The 19,336-nt window shown below is 35.6% G+C and overlaps 1 protein-coding gene across 1 annotated transcript; it reads right to left on the reverse strand.

Moving 5' to 3' along the window:
• Window positions 1-1,854: 1,854 nt before the first annotated feature.
• Window positions 1,855-18,812, reverse strand: UBA2 (ubiquitin like modifier activating enzyme 2). Its single transcript, XM_026059785.1, has 19 exons — window positions 18,738-18,812; window positions 16,481-16,591; window positions 16,033-16,116; window positions 15,688-15,758; window positions 14,464-14,528; window positions 13,930-14,030; window positions 13,645-13,766; window positions 12,855-12,922; window positions 10,310-10,431; window positions 9,364-9,463; window positions 8,651-8,811; window positions 7,675-7,768; window positions 7,459-7,571; window positions 6,829-6,984; window positions 6,126-6,222; window positions 5,364-5,469; window positions 4,455-4,591; window positions 3,313-3,357; window positions 1,855-2,942 (listed from the first exon to the last, which is right to left on the reverse strand). The coding sequence occupies exons 1-19, from the start codon at window positions 18,810-18,812 to the stop codon at window positions 2,761-2,763; spliced, it is 2,010 nt and encodes a 669-aa protein (XP_025915570.1). The 3' UTR covers window positions 1,855-2,760.
• Window positions 18,813-19,336: the final 524 nt, after the last annotated feature.

Below are 19,336 nucleotides of genomic sequence, written 5' to 3' on the forward strand. Positions count from 1 at the left end.
TGAAAAACAGTTTTTCATTTAGCAGAGGCAGTTTGCATTTTACTGGTTCATTCAGTATTACCAAACTTAGTAAGAACCTAATGAAATAGCCACCGTTAAATGAGCCGCCTGTCATCTGTTCTATAGAAGCAGCCTGTTTAGTGAAAATGTATTAAAAACTGTCTCATTTTAAAATATTTTACATGAAGGATCTTGGAACATTTATAGCAATCTAAATATTTTCTACCCAAACAAAAGCAGCACAATTACATCTCCTAAATATATCAACATGTATTTGCTTATGTAATTAAATTCTAGGTTACCTTTCATGCTGCAAACCAGACAATACATAGCTGAAATTCCAGGCTTCTCTAAAATCTAATCTAACCAACCAGCGTCCTGCAGTGGCCCCTCACACCTAAGACAGAATGCTTGGTTAATACTGAACATTTTTGCAATCTGGCTTTTTTGACAGAGTCAAGACAGTTGTCTACTACCCTGACAGACTATTACCTATGTCTTATCAGACATTAGTATCCCAGATACTTTGAGAAACTGTAATCTTACACTAACACTACACATCAGCTTAAATGCTAGATAACTTAAGTAGAAGGCAGCAAGACTGAATAAAAATCCCCCTTCTCACCTTTTTCTTTTTACCTGCCAAATTTGTTGGTGCTGCATGTTATTGTAGAAATCTGTTTCAAATTAGCTCATATCCCATTCAACTTCCAAGTCTTGAACTCTCAACATCAGTAAAACCGATATGGTAAAGTTACCCAGAATTACAGCCTTTACTGTAACTAAACTCCTTTATACAGCCCTGTGCAAGCAGGGAAATTTCTCAGGTGGTGAATGAGATAGAATCACACTATTTTAGACACATTACACATGCCATCTGCTTAGATGGGATTGTGCTCCTCATTGGGACAGGACAAAGCTCTATCACACAGGTAACAAGCAATTTGACAACTAACTTAATAAACCAATAAAGCTTTATTTCTAATAAAGCTTAAAAGAAAAATGTCAATTTTAATTTTCCAGATTATGTCAATCTGCACTTCAGTGACATCTGAGATGTATGAAATTCTAGTGCTTTAACTGCTTATGGAGAAAACTATAAAAACTTCCCATATAGTGTTGAAAATACTTTTACTCCATTCATTTACATCTTTACCTCTCAGTCTTCACTGATGGTGGCCAAGAAGCAACTAACTCAAAAGGATTTACAGTTTCACAGCAGAGAGGTTTATGTCTCCAAACAAGCCACTGCATATGACTATTATTACCTAAAAGAAGAGATAAAACATTAATTGCACTGTAGAATCCTACAGTTCTGCACCTCATTGGCAAATTAATACTGATTAAAAAGTGGCTTTTGCACTAGGCAGAACCAGATGCAGAACTGAAATCTAAAGAGGTGTTTTTGTTTTGTTTATATCTTCCTTCTCCATTGTTAATATTTTGTTTAAAATTCAGTCATTTTGCAAACTAAAATAGAATAAATCTCATTTGCTTAATATCTCTGCTCTCTAAGGCTAACACTGAGTACTTAAATGTTAATAAAAGCAGTTCTGGTTCATTGATACACCAAAGTCTGCAAGTAATTTCAGCATGGTGATGGTAGTTATGATGGATTAGTGTATTCTAAGAATTGACACTGATAATTTTGACAGCTACCTAAATATTTACAAAAATGCAGTAGCTTCAAGATATTGCTCCTAAAAATAAACACTTTTGCTCTGTGCACAAAGTGTAGTATATAAAAGACCAGTGCTTTCTCTTTCTAAAAGCATGAAGTGGTGAAAGCATTTGTACATGGTGGTGTAAGTGCTCCAGCTGAAGAGGCCAATAATTGATTGTCCAGGAAGAAAAAACATTCACAAAAGTTTTATTAAAAAAATCCCCTTTCACCTCAAACAAGTGAAGCTTAAGTCCTGTACTGCTAGGTTATGTTTAAAAAAATGGAAATAGTACAGTAATTTTTGAAGGCTATACATTGTAAAATCCCATAAATCAGCATTAACTTGGACTGTGCAAGCAAATATAGCAAGTATTTCAGATGTCATTTATTTGGTCCATCAGATGTACAGTATAGTAGTAGTATCTGAGTTTACAAAACATCAAATATAAATAACCTGAAACTGTAACAATACACAAAAATTTTGCTTCTTACACTGACATACCAGGCAGTACGAGCTGAAAAACTTGAGTAAATTAACAGTTTTACAGTAATGTACATAGTGCCAGTTGAAGTTTAAGAACACTGTTAAAACATGGCACTAATTTGCTTTAGTGAATTTTGTCCTTTACTTGAGTTCAGGGTGTGAAAAATATTTAGGACTAGGCTAAAATACTTTTCTTCAAGCAAAAAAAAAAAAAAAAAAACACCTTATAAATTTGGGTATCAAATGATGACCCTTTACTAAGCCAGGGTAGTTTTCTTTGTCCTATTGAATTATACCTAAAAGGTATTTACACAAAAATAACATGCTTTTTTTCTCATGACCTTTTACATAAATGCTTATGTGTAAGTTTTTATAGACTATGTTTCTACTACATTTAATATACCATATGGAAAAACTTCTAAAGAGTCTATTGAGATGAAAGCTTTATCATCAAGAAGAACAGACACAAATTATTTAAGCCAGCGGTTTGGTATTCCCTTGGAACAAAGGTCTTAAAATTAGCCTAGTTCTGGACATTTTTCACACCCCCAACATAATATGCTGTTACTGTATTACATTATCTGAATCATTCTGTCAAGGGGCATTTGCATGTTCAGTCTAATGCTATAATTTCATCTTGCTCTTCTGTCTGCTCTGTACGCACTCTCTTAGTACTGACGCACTCTTTATCTTCTAGTTTTCTCTTTCGGCTTTTATTTTCCATATCATCATCAATGTTGCTTGAAGGACCTTCATCTTCAGAATCAACAATCAATAGATCATCTTGATCTGGAGCTGCAAAATACATGTTTTTAATTCCAATGGATACTGCAAGGATAGTTTACCCTCAACCCAAATTTCATGTCATAAAACAAAAATAAGAATATCTCTAATACAACAAATACATCTTGCAGCATTCTTTGTCCACATCCTGTGTCATTCAAATGCAATAATACTTTTCAATTTCCTTGAAATCCACATAAAAAAGGCTTTTCACGTTTCTACCTCTTCACTAGAGGTGAAAATATCACAGTCATCCAAAAATACGGGAAATGCATTAGTTAGCAAGATTTTCTTGCACATACAAAACAGAAGAATTGCATACTATCGCTGGAGTCCCTGAGGAAAGAACCTTTACACACACCGAATCACAGTCCAGCCTCACCTTTACTAGCGTATTCAACAGAATTCCCACCAGAAGCCAAATTCCCTGAGAGAGAGAACACGAAGAAGAAAAGGAGTGGAAGGGGGAGCAGATTTTTAAAAAGACCTAAAGGATATCCACAGATAGTATAAAAAAGGGAAAAATAAAACCAGACAGGAACTTTCAAGAAACCTGATCAATTTTTTTTCTTTTTAAATAAAAATTCACTGTAAAAACTAATTTTATGCTATTTTCTAGAATGAGTTTTTATTTAACTTTAAATAAATTAGTTCAATGCTCTAACATTTAGTCTCCCCTGAGACAAGTAAGATGCAGGTATCTTAAACAGGACTATCTGACAGGCAAATGAACATCATCCCAAAGCGTAAGACAGAACTACAGATATTCAGCTTACGTGTGTCACAACAAATATTCAAATTTATATGCTATCCCTATGTAGCAGTAAGGTGTTTCCAGTACATTAGCTTTTAATGCTTAAATATCTGTAGTCATCTGAGTCAAGCTATTTTGAATAGATTTAAAGAAACACTATATTAGGAAGGCGATGGTATTTTTTCCTGGATAACAAATACTGTTTTTGCCATGCTTTGCTCGAGGGGTGAAAAATAATTAAGTTATTTTGTAAGTAAATAATAATTACATCTTCTTAAATTAATAAAATTAACTATGATCAAAGACAGCAAAAAAGTATTAATCTGCCAGGAGAAGCTGACAAATCATCTTTTTCTTCAAGTAACAGAGTGACCATCAGATAGAATGGGACTGACTTTATTCAAATCACTATGCAAATGATGCACATCAGCCAAATCCAGCCTCCTCCCCAATCTTCTGCGAGTTAAATAATATCATTTCAAGGTGTATTACTGTAAACCTTTATAACAATCTCAAATATACATTTTTACTATTCTTTATATATACAAAATGCATATATGTAGAACTATATATTTATATATACCAATATACATACGTATATGTGAACATATATGTGTAAATATAACACACAGAGGTAATTTAGATCCTCTTCATTTCATATTGGCAAAAAGAAGTTATGACCTAATACTAAAGACAACTAATGTTTTAATCAGACTGCACTACTGAAAGACTGCATTTCATTTTGTTTAATATTAATTTCTATTATTTACCTGTTGATGTTGATGGTTGCGCTCCATCATCACTACCATTCGTAATGTTCTTGGGTGTTGGTTCTGGCGGTTTAGGGCCAACTTTTTCAGGGGCATCACCAACAACTTCAAATTCTACATCTTTTTCTAGGTCTTCACTGTGGAAAAATCCATATTCTTTTAAATAACTAAATGAAAATAAAAAACTGGCTTTTTAAAAAATATATACTTCATTCAACTATTAGAGCACCCTACAACTATGACAAAATAAGAAAAAAAAAATTTAAATGAGGAAAGCCTGTTCAGTCCTCCTTCATAATTTATGTTTTGTCTATTCATAAACACCGTTTCACCCACTGCCATGCCTTAAAATGCTTAGGAGAGGGGGAAAAAAAACCAAAAAAACAAAACCACACATTACGTGAGCTTACTTTTGTTCCTCAATTTCACACTCCTATTTTCCCTGGAAGTGTAGTGTGTTAAATTATTGTATATAATATGTATACCTCTTATCCACCGTTAAAAACACAGGCCAATTATTTTAAAGTGATTTTTATTTGTGTTGTTACATCCGATCACAGGTAGTCAGGCAGATGATCTATTATTCAGCAGGGTTTTTTGGTCTTTGTTTTAAATCCTCTGCAGTTTCTCACTTGTTGGCAGCCCCAAAAGTAAATTTAGTTTTGCACTGCATTTTTACTTTATGTAATGACCACATCAATTCAAATAAAATAAACTTTTTCCAATTACTGTTATAATAAAAAACACTCTAATTATGTCAATTAATAAAAAAAATTCCTCTTTAACCTCAATATTTACTTTCAGCAGCTTAATCTTTGAGTTTTATTGTGAATTTAAAATTCTGTATTGGAAATTCCATATGAAACTATTTAAAACATATACATGAAATAATTATTTCAGAATCCTTACCTATGAAGCACATTGATTAACAGTGTATAGTCCTGGAGGAAATCATCCGCTTGTAGTCGAGTGCCGTTTCGAATTCCAAAGTCTGATAATTTCCTATGGTTATTTGCTAGAAAAATAGTGAAATACTGTGGTGTATATGGGTATCTATATTAAGATTTTATTTAGTATTAAAATTCAAAACTATCCTTTACACTTGAATAAATTTGATGAAATGAGTACTCCAGAAATTTTATGTAGGAAAATAAGACTAACGTTTATCGGCTATATTTAAAGTAAAAGCTGGCATTTAAGCCTATGGGGAGTTAAACCTATACGTTTAACTTGTTTACCCCTCGTGCATCCTGTTCAAACACCTCATTATTATTACATTTAGGAACGTTGTCTGGAGAAGATAATATTTGTATTACAATAGTGTCTACAAGCATCAGTCATCATCCATCATAAAAAGATCCTATCTATGAATCTAAGAACAAGAAAAAGAACAGGATTACAAACAGGAGGAGGTAACTGGAGCACTTCTATAGCTGAGTATTTACTCTTGAAGGAATTCTGATGCTCAAGGTGAAAGAACTTTATACAGGAAAGCCAAACACTACTCATAGGCATGTGGACAATACCATTAGCTATTCTCAAGCCATTTACATACACGCAAGTCCAGTTCTCTTCAAATATTAGTCCACAGGATGCTATACTTCTATTCTGTACATCTTAGTTACTTCCTAGCTTTTATTTACTCTTATTTAAAAGTTTCAGTATGCGTACCTTCTGTTTCTCCTTCTTCTGAAGAGATAAGGATAGTTCCTTTCCCATCATCTATTTGCACATCTGGTGCTACCATAGCAAATTTTTCTTTCACTATCTGAAAATATGAATATGACTATTACTATCTTACTTATATATACTACTTATGAAGGAAATAACCTTAAATTATGATGATTTTCCTATCCCAGCCCATGTTCATTAAAGCATCTGCTAAAGCCTATAAAATTATTATTTTTCTTTTTTTACTCCCATGAACAAAGTAATTATCTTTTTGCTATTTGAAACCACAAGATCTAGCCACTACAAAAACCATCTAAAAAACCCGTGATCTTTCCTTCAGAGGTTCAGACATTATGCTGAAAAAAATCTTAGACTACTTCAAAAAAAATTACAGAATTACAATTCAGTTGTTACTACAACACTATAATGTGGCCATTATACTTTTTAACTGAAATACAAATTGAATTTTTTGCTGTTTGGTACGAGTGGGCTTTAAAAAGATCAAAAAAAATACAAAATACAAGCATTCTTTCACAGGAGTCAGAAGGATACTGACTAATCTAGCTTTTCTTGTAGCTGAGAGAAATGCAAAGTATAGAGCAAATATAAACAGCTAATGTACAGTGAAAAATATATTTAACAAAACACAACTTTAATCATGTACATTACAATCAAAATAAAAGCTGTAGTTAATAAGATTTACCTTATCTTGGAGCGTTAACACAGTAACTTTGTGTACATTAAGTTTCACAGTCACTTCTGGCTTACTTGCACAAACATAACAGTTAGGATTTGGTGGATCCAAAGCACAAGGAACCAACAGCTTCTTTCTGGGATTTGGTTGCTTGTTCAGAAAAATCTTGAAGGAAGAAGAAAAAAATTATTCCTTAAGTAACAACAGTAATAAAGCTTAGTTTCCTAGAGATTTATTCTTAATCTCATAGGATGTTCTGTTCCCTAATCCTCTCTGACATGCCTGTTGAGCAGGAGAAAGTGCACATTATGGCCAGACCACAATGACACCTGTGCTGATTGACCAGCTATTGCCAAATAGACATGTAACATGAAACAGCTGTGTTTCAAGTGGTGTCAGAGTCTGGTTCTCTCCCTCCTACCCAGCAGCCAATTTTCACAACATCAGAAAGAACTTAAGGGTCCTTGAGACTTCCATTTCTCTTTCCACTGCCGCTGAAACTTCCCAGCACATTCAGGATCTACTGGGGTAACAACAACGGACAGAGAATAAAACTGCACACTAGTCAAAGCAGGTTAAGCACGACTGTTAAATATATAACGAATAACAACAAAATAAAAATATCTTATTCCCACTTACCGTTCTACACTGATCTATTTTTCCTGATAAAATCTTCAAACCCTCCAGCACTATCAGACCAGCTATTACTGCATTAGTAGTAGCTATAGCTGGGATAATATTTCCTGCCATTGCTGCAAAATAAGCAAGAGTATGCAGATTTTTAACAGTAAATGAAGACTAGAAATTTTAGATATCTTTCTATTTAAGTAAAGTGAAGGTATATTTTATTCTTACATTTGATGTCAAATCTGCTCTTCATATTCATACTGAAAACATGCATCCTGAGGTTTGCAGCAGAAGTGACAAAATCCATTGCAGAAGGGTCATCCTGACAAGAAGTTAATGCAAAAGTATTTAAAATCAGATTATATACTGGAAAAAAGTTTGCAACAGATGGTTTCTAAAATTATTACCTTAAATACACTTTAAGAAAGCGTCTGTATAAATCCAGTTCAAAGTTAATACACTGCCTCTTTCAAATGGTATGTTTAGGCAGAGCAGTAGTAGTTTAAATACAGGTTTAAAAATTGTATTTAGCATTTAGTACTGAATTAGCATATTAGTGTTAATAAAGTGTCTTGTATGTTCAAAATGTTTAAGTACTAAAGCTTGTAATATTTTATGCTCCGTTTCAAAAACAGATGTTTCCGAAGTCACAGTATAACAAGTATTTCACTATCTGTTGTAATACCATTCTACTCTTGTCTCCTCTGTACTTACACGTTACTTTTTTTGTTTTATGCCAAATAACAGCTGACAGCAGGAAGATCACACTGTCTCTGGAGCTAAAACTGAGGCAACTCTTTTGCTTTTCATTTTTCTTCAGTGAAACTCATACTACATCACATGCCCATGATCAAAGCTAATTATTCTGTACAACTAAGTGCACAACTCTAGCTACACACCACTGTATAAGAACATATTTTAGAGCAAAATGAAAAATGAAATGGCTATGTATGACAACTACTTCTGAAGTTGTGCTTTTTAAAGTTATTACCTTTCATCTCAATACTTAATCCTTAGACTAAATGAATAATAAAACATTAAGTGTCTAAAGCATACACTGGTTTACATACAAAAAATGTTTTTAATGAGATGCCAGACATTTTTGTTCAAAGTAGTACTATTTTGGAGTGAAACTTTTGAGTCCAGTAATATTTGTACTACATACACAGTGTGTAATTGGTTCTTACGTGTTTGGGGAACTAACCTTATCCCATATAAGTTCTGCTCCATCACCTTTCTCAGCTAGGTGAAGTCTCAGGGTTTCAACACTCTTTGAAAATAAGTGTGCATAGCTCTTTACATCCAGAACCTGCTGATCTTTCAAGACTGCTGAGGACTCATTTTGTTGGTCAGATACATTCTTCTCTTTGGGAAAAGAAAAAATAATTAAGACCAGAAATATTTAGAAATCCCAAAGAAGTTCTCTCAAAGAGCTACGTTTTCCAATTTCAGTAAAATTAGATGTTTTCTAAACCAAAAAGCAATGTCCTTAAACAACAGCAGCCCCAACATTTTACAACAAATCTGCATTTAAAACTGCAGTCTATAGCTGTATTTACATCGATCGCCTGGACATGCACTAGTTATAGTAACTGTACATTTTCAGCAAAACTCAGCTGTTAAAAGATAAATGTATCTGTGTGTATGGGAAGGCGTCCCAGAATAAAGTGGCATACAATTTTGTAAAATGTGAATTTTGCACAACCAGTAGAGTATCCGAAATAACAATTCCAAAACAGTTCTAGAAAAATTCTTTTCTATGTAGAGAAGAAATAAAAATCTGCTGAAATCACAACCAAGTAATATGTTCATTATCAGTACTCAAACTGTGACAGTGAGAAAATGTTCATATCATAGAGATGCATTAACTAACAGGAGGTATGAATTACAGATATACCAGGGCAGGGGAACAATTACCTTGATTTTGTACCTCAGCCCAGTCCAGTGGCACTGGAGGCTTTCTTTTCCTCCACAGCTTATCCATTGTCAGCAGATATCTAATGTCATCTTTGAAAAGCTAGGAAATATGAAAAAAAAAAAAAGAGGAAGAAAAAAAGACTTATGTACTTTACTTTTCATCTGCTTTGAAGTTTTTGCTTCTCACCCTGAAAATATTTTCAACTGCATAAATAAATCAGACTACACAGAAGAAAAAAAAAAAACAGGTACAAAAGTACAAAAAATTTCTTATTCCCCATCCTCTAACACTTATTGCTTCACACAAGAGAGACACAGCTCTGATGATTTTTTTTTTGTTTGAAAGGTAAAGTAAGTCAAGAAACAATAATCCAAGCAGTGGGTACATCTGCCTACTGAAGCCATCACTGCAACTATTTGTATACTCTCCCTAAGATATTCTTATCTATATGTCAATGAACAAATGAGCATCCAATTCCAAGGAAAATGGTTACTGCCAATCAATACTGTATCCCATACTCCTTTCCTGTTTATCCACTTGTGGCAGCTTTTTAGAAGAAAAACTCCTAAAATAGCTTGTATTTCCTTACGCCAGGGTCTGATTATACGCTGGGGGTGAATGATAGCTGTTTCACCCTCAGGCTGGGTTGTGATTAGGCACAGTGAAACTCCTGCAGGATTCAACAGTTTGAATTTTTTATATTAGAAGTAATTCAAAGGAAGCTTTCTGTGTACAATATGGAACCAGCTGCTGCACAGACGCAGATGGAACACCATAAAAGAACCAAGTGTTGTTACAGACCAACACTACAGCAAAACTGGTGGAAGTCATGACATAATTGCATAACTGATGGCTAGCAGTACGCATATAAACTGTGTTTGGGGTTAACTTTAAAGCAGTTCACACACTTCGAATACAGACATTTATTGGGGGCAAAAATGATACCTTAGTAAAAAGTTTAACTGGATCGTATCCAGTTGATTTAGCCCACTCCTTAGTTGAAACACGTTTAATCTCACCATCTTCATTGGATGTTCGTGCTCTGGCTTCCGCTTCTGCTGGCTCCCCTATTAACAGAGTGTTAACCAAGTATTTAAATTAAAAAACAAAAAAACAAACAAAAAACCCCCCAAATCCACAACCAAATACTTCCCCTAGAGTCAATAAACAAAATTACACAGGGACCATAACATGGCTTTACTGTGCCCAACAAAAGTTGAATTAGACACAGCTTGACTGCTCCTGTTTGTTTCTGTAACTACCATCCACTAATTTAACTTGATGCCACCTAAATCCTTTATTGGCAGAAACAGTGAATAATTGTTTCCCATTTATTTTCTCCACATTATGTTGTGATTTCATAAACCTCTAATCATCCCCTCTTAGTAGTCTCTTTTGCTGGTTAGAACTTCAACACAGAGAATCAGCTTCCCATGTCTGATCCTCCCTGCTGCCCTTCTCTGTACCTTTTCCAGTTCTACCATATCCTTTCAGAGATGGAAGGACCATAACCATACAAAAAAATTCCATGTGTACAGACACTATTCATTTTCTGTTTCTTTCCCAGTCATGTCTAGCACTTGCAATTGTGATTCCTAATAAGCAGCAGGCTGATGTTTCCATAAGTCTATCTATAAAAATCTCAACTGAATAGGAACAAGTCAACTCAAAGACCATCATTTTATATGTAAATTTGGGAATGCTCCCACCTTCTTCACTGATGCATCACTTAATATTTATCTGCACCAAAATTCCTCTATTTTATCTCCCAGTTATTCTGTATTGTGCAGCTTTCTGCAACACTCTGCAGTTAGCCCTCATCTTTATTATTTTGAATGATTTTGTCTAATTATGTATGTTGAACAGACCTGGTCCCATCCACAACCTGAGAGACTCTTCTACTCACCATTAATCCCTATCACTTAAGTACTTTATCCACATAAGGATGGACCTTTATCTTTCTTCCATGGCCACTTAGTTCCTTCAGGTTCCTCACCAACAGTTCCTGAGTGCCTTCTGGAGATTCAAAACTGTCAACCAGATATGCTTGTCCACAGGTTTGCTGATTCCTTCAAGGACCTGAATAGTCATGTAAGGCACGACTTCCCTTTACAAATGTTGTGTTGACCCTTCCCTGACACACCACTTATGTCCACTGCTTTTAACCAACATTACAGCTACTGCTAGTTTGCTCAGTACAGGCATCAGCCTACAGCTCAGTTCCTGGAATTTCCCTGGAATCCCTCTTTAAAAAAGTAGCATGGCATCTGCTATCTTAAAGTCTTCCAGAAGCAGTTGTTTTAACTGAGTTATGGGCCACTCTCACAAGGTTCAGTTATTTCATTCTGCACTTCCTGGAGGAATACTGGTGGGTGAATACCATCCGATGTTCAGAGAATCTGAAGTATCAGAGGATCCCCTAAGCCTGCTCTCTCAAATCCATTCACCTATCAAAGGATCCAAAAGGAGAAGCAGAAGATGCTTATTCACCTATACAGTAACTACAGTTACTGTCATTACAAAAAATACAGGATAGGTACAAAAACATCACTCAAAATGAGCATATTTCCTGTGCATATAAACATGGAAGTGTTTCAGACCAGAAGAGTTCATATATAATCCCTGTATTCCCTTGCAAAACTCTCAGCTAGGAGTGAAAAATGAAGAGTGACTACAAATATTGCTCAGTTCTCTGTCCTCAGTTCAAAGGACAAGACTCCCAGCTGCAAGGAAGGAAGCACTCCCTCAAATCCAAGCATATAGGATCTCCACCCTGTGAAGATGAGTAATATTTATTTTTCACTTCCAGTTCACTTTGCACTTCAAGTTTCTGCACACACGGTGAAGACAGTTTGCTCCACAGGCACCAGGAGTCTCTGAATATATAGTGAAAGCCTCTTCACCTAAATCATATATCTTACACCTGGATGTGTTAACCCAAACTTTATAATTAGTAAGGGTATGACTGTTCCTCACAGCTGCTCTACCCACATTATCTCTGACACAACTAATGAATGCCAATGACCTGTATTACACTGTAGTAAAAGAGTTTTCACAACAGCTGAACAAATCATTTTATTAACTTTTAGGCTGCCCATACAGCCACAGTTCTGATAACCGAGCCTATTAAACCAACGGCCATTTTGAAGAGTATTTTTTGCACGCTGGCCACAGTTAAACATCTGTGACACACTACATATCAAGGAAACCAAAAGACACTGAAATTGTTTCATATTTCTATTAAGTGGTAGTAAGCAGGCACTAAATTATCTGTGGTGTACAAAAAGGCCTGTAAGGGAAACAACTGTTAACACACCCCAAACTCATGTAGCCCATGGGCATTGTAAGTGCAATCCTCTTAGAAGGAAACAGAGCTAAACTGTCCAACTTTAACTTTAAGAAATGGATGGAAACAAGTCATAATTTCTGAAATAGAACTTTTAGTAATTGGGCAGTACTCAAGTAAGCTACCAGTTTATATTACACTCACAGGCAGCTTCAGGATCAGCTCTGTCAGGAGAGACTTCTTGATCAGCATCTTCTTCTCCAAAGAGTTGGCTATATAATAATTAAAAATAAAAACATAGCACTAGATTTTCAACACATCTGGTTAAATACTAAAATATTTCCTAACTGACATGCATCCATCTGAGAATTCTTACTACCAGAGCACCACTTCATACATTGCTTTTTAAATTGTTGGAATTCATCACATGTAGACTTAACACTGACAAAACAAAAAGTCCAATAAAAAAAAATTAAGTAAAACAGATCTGTATAACTTACTCAATAGTTCATTTAGACTTTTATATATATATATATATGTATATATATATGTATATGTGTGTGTGTATGTGTGTGTGTGTGTATATATGTGTGTGTGTATATATATATATATATAAAAAACTACTGAATGCATTGCCTATACCCCCTCTGTAAGATCCTAGCAAACTCTACAACTGTTGATACAATAATTATACTGAAAAATGTGTTAACTTCACAGGAAATAAGTGAAGGATAAAGTAAGCTCTTAACAACCCACAGTGCTGTACCAAACTTCTCTGCAGATTTTCTGTGATACTAGAACAAGCCCTAAGTACTAACAGACATGCTATGTTTATATTAAACATACAGGTGAAACAACAGAAAGATTTCTCGACAATCCACAATCATTTGCAAAAAAAAAGCATGTCCGTTTTGTTTCTCAGACTGTAGGCATCCCATTTAAAAACCAGAAAACTGTGAATCACAGTAACTATTTTCTTTAAAAAATGACTTACTTGAACAAATACTTGGCCCACACAATACAATGGATCGGTTCTGATGGCGTATTGCGGATTGTGCAGCCTGGAAAAGTCTTCTGAGTTGGTTTAGGATGACATTCATAACATTCTGTCACTCCCTGGTGAAAAGTGAAATATTTATTTGTCACACTGTGAAGGCTACTGAGAGTATATGTTATTACCAGATGAACTGGAAGTGTATCTCAAAATATCCAACACTTGGCTGTCTAAAATAGCCAGTGATTTAAACTTTAAGAGACAAAGAGTAATATACAACCTAACCTTTTTAATAACTGTTACTTGTCCAAGGTAGCCTGCAGTTCCACTCTCTATAAGAGGAACATCAGCAGCCAGACACATCCTGTTCACATGGTTACGGGCCGCTGCAAAATGAAGTTTTCAAAAAATCATTTGAATAAATAGAAAAACATTTGACTTCTCCAGACTCAAACCAGCCTCCTATGCAAATATTTATCTAGAATCTGCCTTATTTCATTGTACACAGAACTATAGCTTTTTAATAAAGCCAATCTTGTAATTAATGCAAAATAGACTGACACTATTAAATACAGCAAGCTCAACTGGAAAGTTATATATGTACATACAATACTCATCTGTTCCCATAAAACAGTAACATCAAAATTAACGTTTACTTTACTTTGTAAAAGCATTGACTACACTTTCAAATTTCTAGTGATGCACACAAGTATTAATCAAACTACCGATGGATTAAGAGGACACCAGTCACTTAACTGACATTGCAGAAGTACTAATAGCATTTTAATCTCAAATATAAAAGCATAGTAAAAAATTCACCTCTGTTATCCAGAGCATTCATAACCAATGTAAACTGGCGGAAGAACTCTACATTATAGTCAGGGCTACAGAAAAGAAAAACAATATTCAAAACAGTATATGAAAGTTGTTGGTTATTATGCCACAACAGAAACTACACGTGTGCAAAGTAGACTGATATTCACATGATACATTACACATATTATATTTACTACTAGCCTTTAACTACCCCACATGTCTTCTGACCATTTTAAAGCTGGGTAAAAGCATGAATTTTATACTACTGGAAAGGAGCTACTCCAATTAGTACTAATTTGACCAATGAAACAGGCAGAAAACAAAAAAGTAATTATACTGCTTTGACCTAATGAGTCAATTGGCTGAGCTGCAGTAACTGACCTTAAAAATCATCAGCTGAGGCTAAAAGGTTCACACTGTAATTACCACAGCTCATCAGACTGTTGATAATTCATTATGCTGCAATAGTTTAACTGATTTTGATTGTGTCTCCATACACTTAAAGTCAAGACATGGGATTTTAAAATCTTGACACTTTCATATTTTACATTGCATTTTTCTAATCAAAAAAAAAGAAAAAAAGATGGCAAAGAAGAGCACGAGTAAAGAGGAAACAGGATTAACAGTTTTACAGTTTCAGGAAAAGGATGCAACCAGTCAATGTTTTGATGAGTAACAACAGCAACATCACACCTCAAACCTTAATATTAAAAGGGCACGACTTTTCAAGAAACTGGAAAAATAGAAATTAAAACATGGGAAATAGCTAATGAAGAGGCACACGATTTTGTGCTTTACTAATTTTCTATGGATCGCTATGACATTAACTAGACTTTAACAGTTTTGGACATGTATAAAAGATATTCACTTACACACACACATACAGAAACTTCACGTTTTGTTTAGATCGTGGACTCAGCATTCACATTTATTTTCATCTAATTATTGCTCAAAATATCGGGGCATCCTTGCAGTGTAGAAACTTCTATATTAATTGTTGTTAATAAAGGGGAAATTAGGCACAAACAAGTAACTACAGCTTACTAACAAAGCATAAGAAAATTCATGCAAAGTCTACATTCCCACTCAAGTGTAGTCTTAAATTTACAACTATTTCTTCTTACTGAAACAGCTTTGTAAAATATCTTAAAGCACCCCATTGTAGCATTTAAATAACCCAGTATTTGCAAATCAAAACGTGTAATTAGAGCTTAAAAACAGACATACTTCATGATGCTATCATGATAAGCTATAATATTAGCTTCTGGATAAAACTGTAAGACGCTTTCCTTGGCAACCTAGAAAAGAACAAAAACAAAACATGCTTATTTCCTTCCTTCTTTCTAAAAGTAAAAGCTCAATACCAGTTCACTAGCACCTTAGAGATTTAAATACATTTGAATGAAGTGGGTAGCCACAATCAGCCCAACACTTACTTTAGCAACTATTCCACACAGAAGACACAAATATTGTAAGCAGTAGCATGTATAGTAGAAACACAGTTGTGACGTATTTCTAACGCTGACCATAAAATAATAATACTGAATAAGAAAGACTTTTACTTTTTCTCACCTGTGATTTTGATCTTCCAACATGTTTCTTTTGAAACAAAAACTGCCTGTTGAGATTGCTGACATCAATAGTATCCAAATCAATCTATAAAAACACAAGAGGCAGCCATTTCACTTTTATAGAAATAAAAAGAATAAATTCATTACTAGACTTCAAAGCAACTGTGATTGAGCAAAGAACATGAACTTTATAGGTCCATTTTCAGAACTGCATACAAACAGTTATTACATTTTCATTACAACAACCACTGAAGCAAAAGTGATCATTTAATCATCTTCAGAAATAAGCAGATTGTAAATAATTATTAATGACGGAAATGTATCTCAAAAATACAGGGCTACATGACAACAAACTATTCAGAAAGAGTCCTTACTAAAACGCACAGGAAGTGTTGAGATATATATGCAGAGTAGTTAGCAGAAGTTAATAAAGTGATTCCTGTGGTTACCACCGATGGAGATGTTAGTGAGAATTCACTGGGAACACCAGGCAGGAACTCAGAGGAGATGCTGCAGAAGTCCGTGTAGCTCCAGTCAGGCTTGCAAACTCCAAGACCAGACTAACCATCCCGAACGCAGGCTCTCTGCCACGCTCCCCCCCAAGGCCTAAGAAAGGCTGCTCAGTAAACTAACTAGTACATCTGCTTCTAGTTTGCATTTGAACACAGCTTAGAGCAACTGAATCAGTAAACTGAGGGCTGCATTGCCATCTAATTCATACACTGCAGGACAAAACCTTTTACTACTTGTCACCAGGACTGATTACTTAAACGCATGTTACAAAATTATGAAGTCTAGTTACAAAAAAATGCAATCAAGACATTTAAAAACAGAACACCCAAGGGGTACAACCTCAAAGGCGGCCGTGACCTTGATTCCCCTAAGAGCCATGTTTCTATTTATTAACATATGCACATGAAGCTAGTATTTTAAAATGGCTTTACCTTCCCCTTGTATATACTAATGCTAGAATTAAGAAGGTTTAAATCGAACTTTGAGAAAACATATTCAAGCCTTTGTTGCTGCTACTTTAAATGAGAAAGGCTATCCGGCCAAGTGCTCTGTTAAAGGTCCTCTCCTGTCCCTAGCATTTTTAAGTAGGCAGGGGGAGGGAGAGGATTTTTCTGAACCTCAGTGAGACATTTCCCCCAAACTCTCATCGATAATGCCGGCACAGTCAGCACTGCAACACTTCCAGCTTTATGGAGAGTATTATCAGACCGACTGCAGTGTTAAGTTTAAACAGGACCTACTGAGCATGCTTTCGTTTGCTTTTAATTTTATTAACCAAACTTAAGTAATGAGAAAAAGTATGCCACACACTTCCCATTGAGGAGCCGTGGCATGCAAGGGGCAAGTTCCAAACTTAAACTTCCTGTTGTCTGAAGGAGATATTTTTAATTTAAGAATTATGTTTTAATATACTAACAACAGTAATAGCCAAAGAGTTTTAAACACCAAAAAAAAAGCATCTGCACACATAAAAGCAAAGAGAAAATAAAATATTTTAGAAACGTATTTTACAGTGGAAACTGTTAATCTTTATTACACACAGTATCCTAGTAATTACAACTTGTCATGAAAAGGCTGTTTGCACAAAAACACCATTCTGCCTCCTTTCCTTTCTTGTAAAGCACACTCAGAAAACTTCCTTAGTCCAAAGCTAAAAAGTTTGAGCGTCTCAAGTCAAATGGATTAAGTGCATAATTCTGTTAGCATTTCCATTTCCCAGAAAGCTTTTAATATTTTAATTGGTGATGATAGTATGTGAAATAAGCTACAAATGAAACCTGATCTTAAATAGTACTGTCAAGACAAAATTAAGCTAAGAAAGTTTTTCCCCAAGAAGAATATTTGAGACCATCAGACCCCAAAGGAAACTAGTTAAGAAACTCTAGTTTAGAAGATTTAGCCATCTTTATTTGGCAGTTCCCTTAAATTAATAACTTTACACAGCTCCCATTTTAGTGAATTAGAAGGAAAAGACCTCAGAACCTTCTAAAAAGATGTATGTTAATGTTCTTATTTCAGACTTGGATTTTGTCTAATTTGATTACGTCCTTGACTCATGAGGACAAAAACACTGTACTTTTCAACAAAGCATAGTTAAGTTACATATTTCTGAACTGTATATTCAAAACTACTAAAACGTTTATTATTGCTTTGATAAAAAAAAAAAAAGGAAAGTCTGCCATGGCTTACCTATAAAAAAAAGAATTTTCTTGCATTCAAGTTTATTAGTCCTTTTTAATCAAGGAAAACCTACAAAAATATCACAAACACTAACAGAAGCAATTTCTTTTCATGATAGCAAAATTCCTCTTTGCATAACAATTCTCTTTTTGCTCTCATCTTGTCCTCTGCCCACCCATTTCCTACATTATCAAGATGCTACGTTCTTGCATAAAGCACTGCCAATAATACTTTTAAAAGAAGACGGGCCTGATCCAACATCTACTTAAATTGATGGAGTCCAACCAAGTTGGGCTTGAAAACACAATGCAAAAAATCCAAGTATAATATGTGAAGCAATAAACACACCCCAAACAGATTTATTGCTGACAATTAACTGGAAAGTCAGGAGATATTAATTTTCTATTTTAACGGACTGCAGGAGTACACAAATGGCATAGGAAGGGAGAAAAAAGGAGGGAAAAGCAGCACAGACAACGCAGGCCTCTACTTTTCTTCCTGTGTTGAATTCACCGATACAACGTTAAAGTCGGCCGGGCTCTCAGTGGCAGACAAACCACAGGGGCGACCTGGAAACACACTTATCATGTTCTACAAGTCTTGAGATGCAGCTCAGCAGAAAGGTTTGAATTGTTTGAGTTACGAGGCAAAACAGTAACTCTTCTAAAAGCTGAAATAGTTATGGACAGAAGCAGTTCCTAAAACGCTCCGCTCAAGAAGCGCGAATGCAAAACCAAACCGCTTGCAGCTCTTCACACGGAATTTTCAGACGCGGCTCCCGGCAAAGCGCACGCAAACAAAAACGCGCCGGCGAGACGGGGCCGAGCGCGCACCGCCGCGGCCGCGGGGACCCCGCGCTGCCGCCCCCCCGCCTGCGCGCTCGCTCGCTCGCTCGCACACGGGCAGCGGGAAACAAAAGCGAAAGCGGCAGCCCGCGGGGAGCGACCGCCGCCGGACCTGCGGCGCTGACAGCTTTACAGCTCCGCGCCTAAAAATACCGCGCGCCGCCCACGCGTTTTGTTTTCCGCCGCAGTCCCGCGCCGGAGCAGCGGCCCGGAGGTCCGGGATGCGGCTCCGGCCGCCTGAGGCGGAGCCGGGCGCCGGGGCCCCTC

Source organism: Apteryx rowi, unplaced genomic scaffold (genome assembly GCF_003343035.1).
Source record: "Apteryx rowi isolate R43461 unplaced genomic scaffold, aptRow1 scaffold_1, whole genome shotgun sequence".
In the NCBI taxonomy this organism is placed as follows: domain Eukaryota; kingdom Metazoa; phylum Chordata; class Aves; order Apterygiformes; family Apterygidae; genus Apteryx; species Apteryx rowi.

Bases quoted from the DNA above. Each gene is read 5' to 3' on its own strand.
- UBA2 (XM_026059785.1), bottom strand. From the start codon at position 18,812: ATGATAAGTGTGTTTCCAGGTCGCCCCTGTGGTTTGTCTGCCACTGAG. The intron at 8,812-9,363 runs GTAATTGTTCCC...CTTTTCCCAAAG, and splicing joins GGCTGAGGTACAAAATCAAG to AGAAGAATGTATCTGACCAA. The intron at 6,985-7,458 runs GTAAGTGGGAAT...TCTTCCTTCAAG, and splicing joins AAATAGATCAGTGTAGAACG to ATTTTTCTGAACAAGCAACC.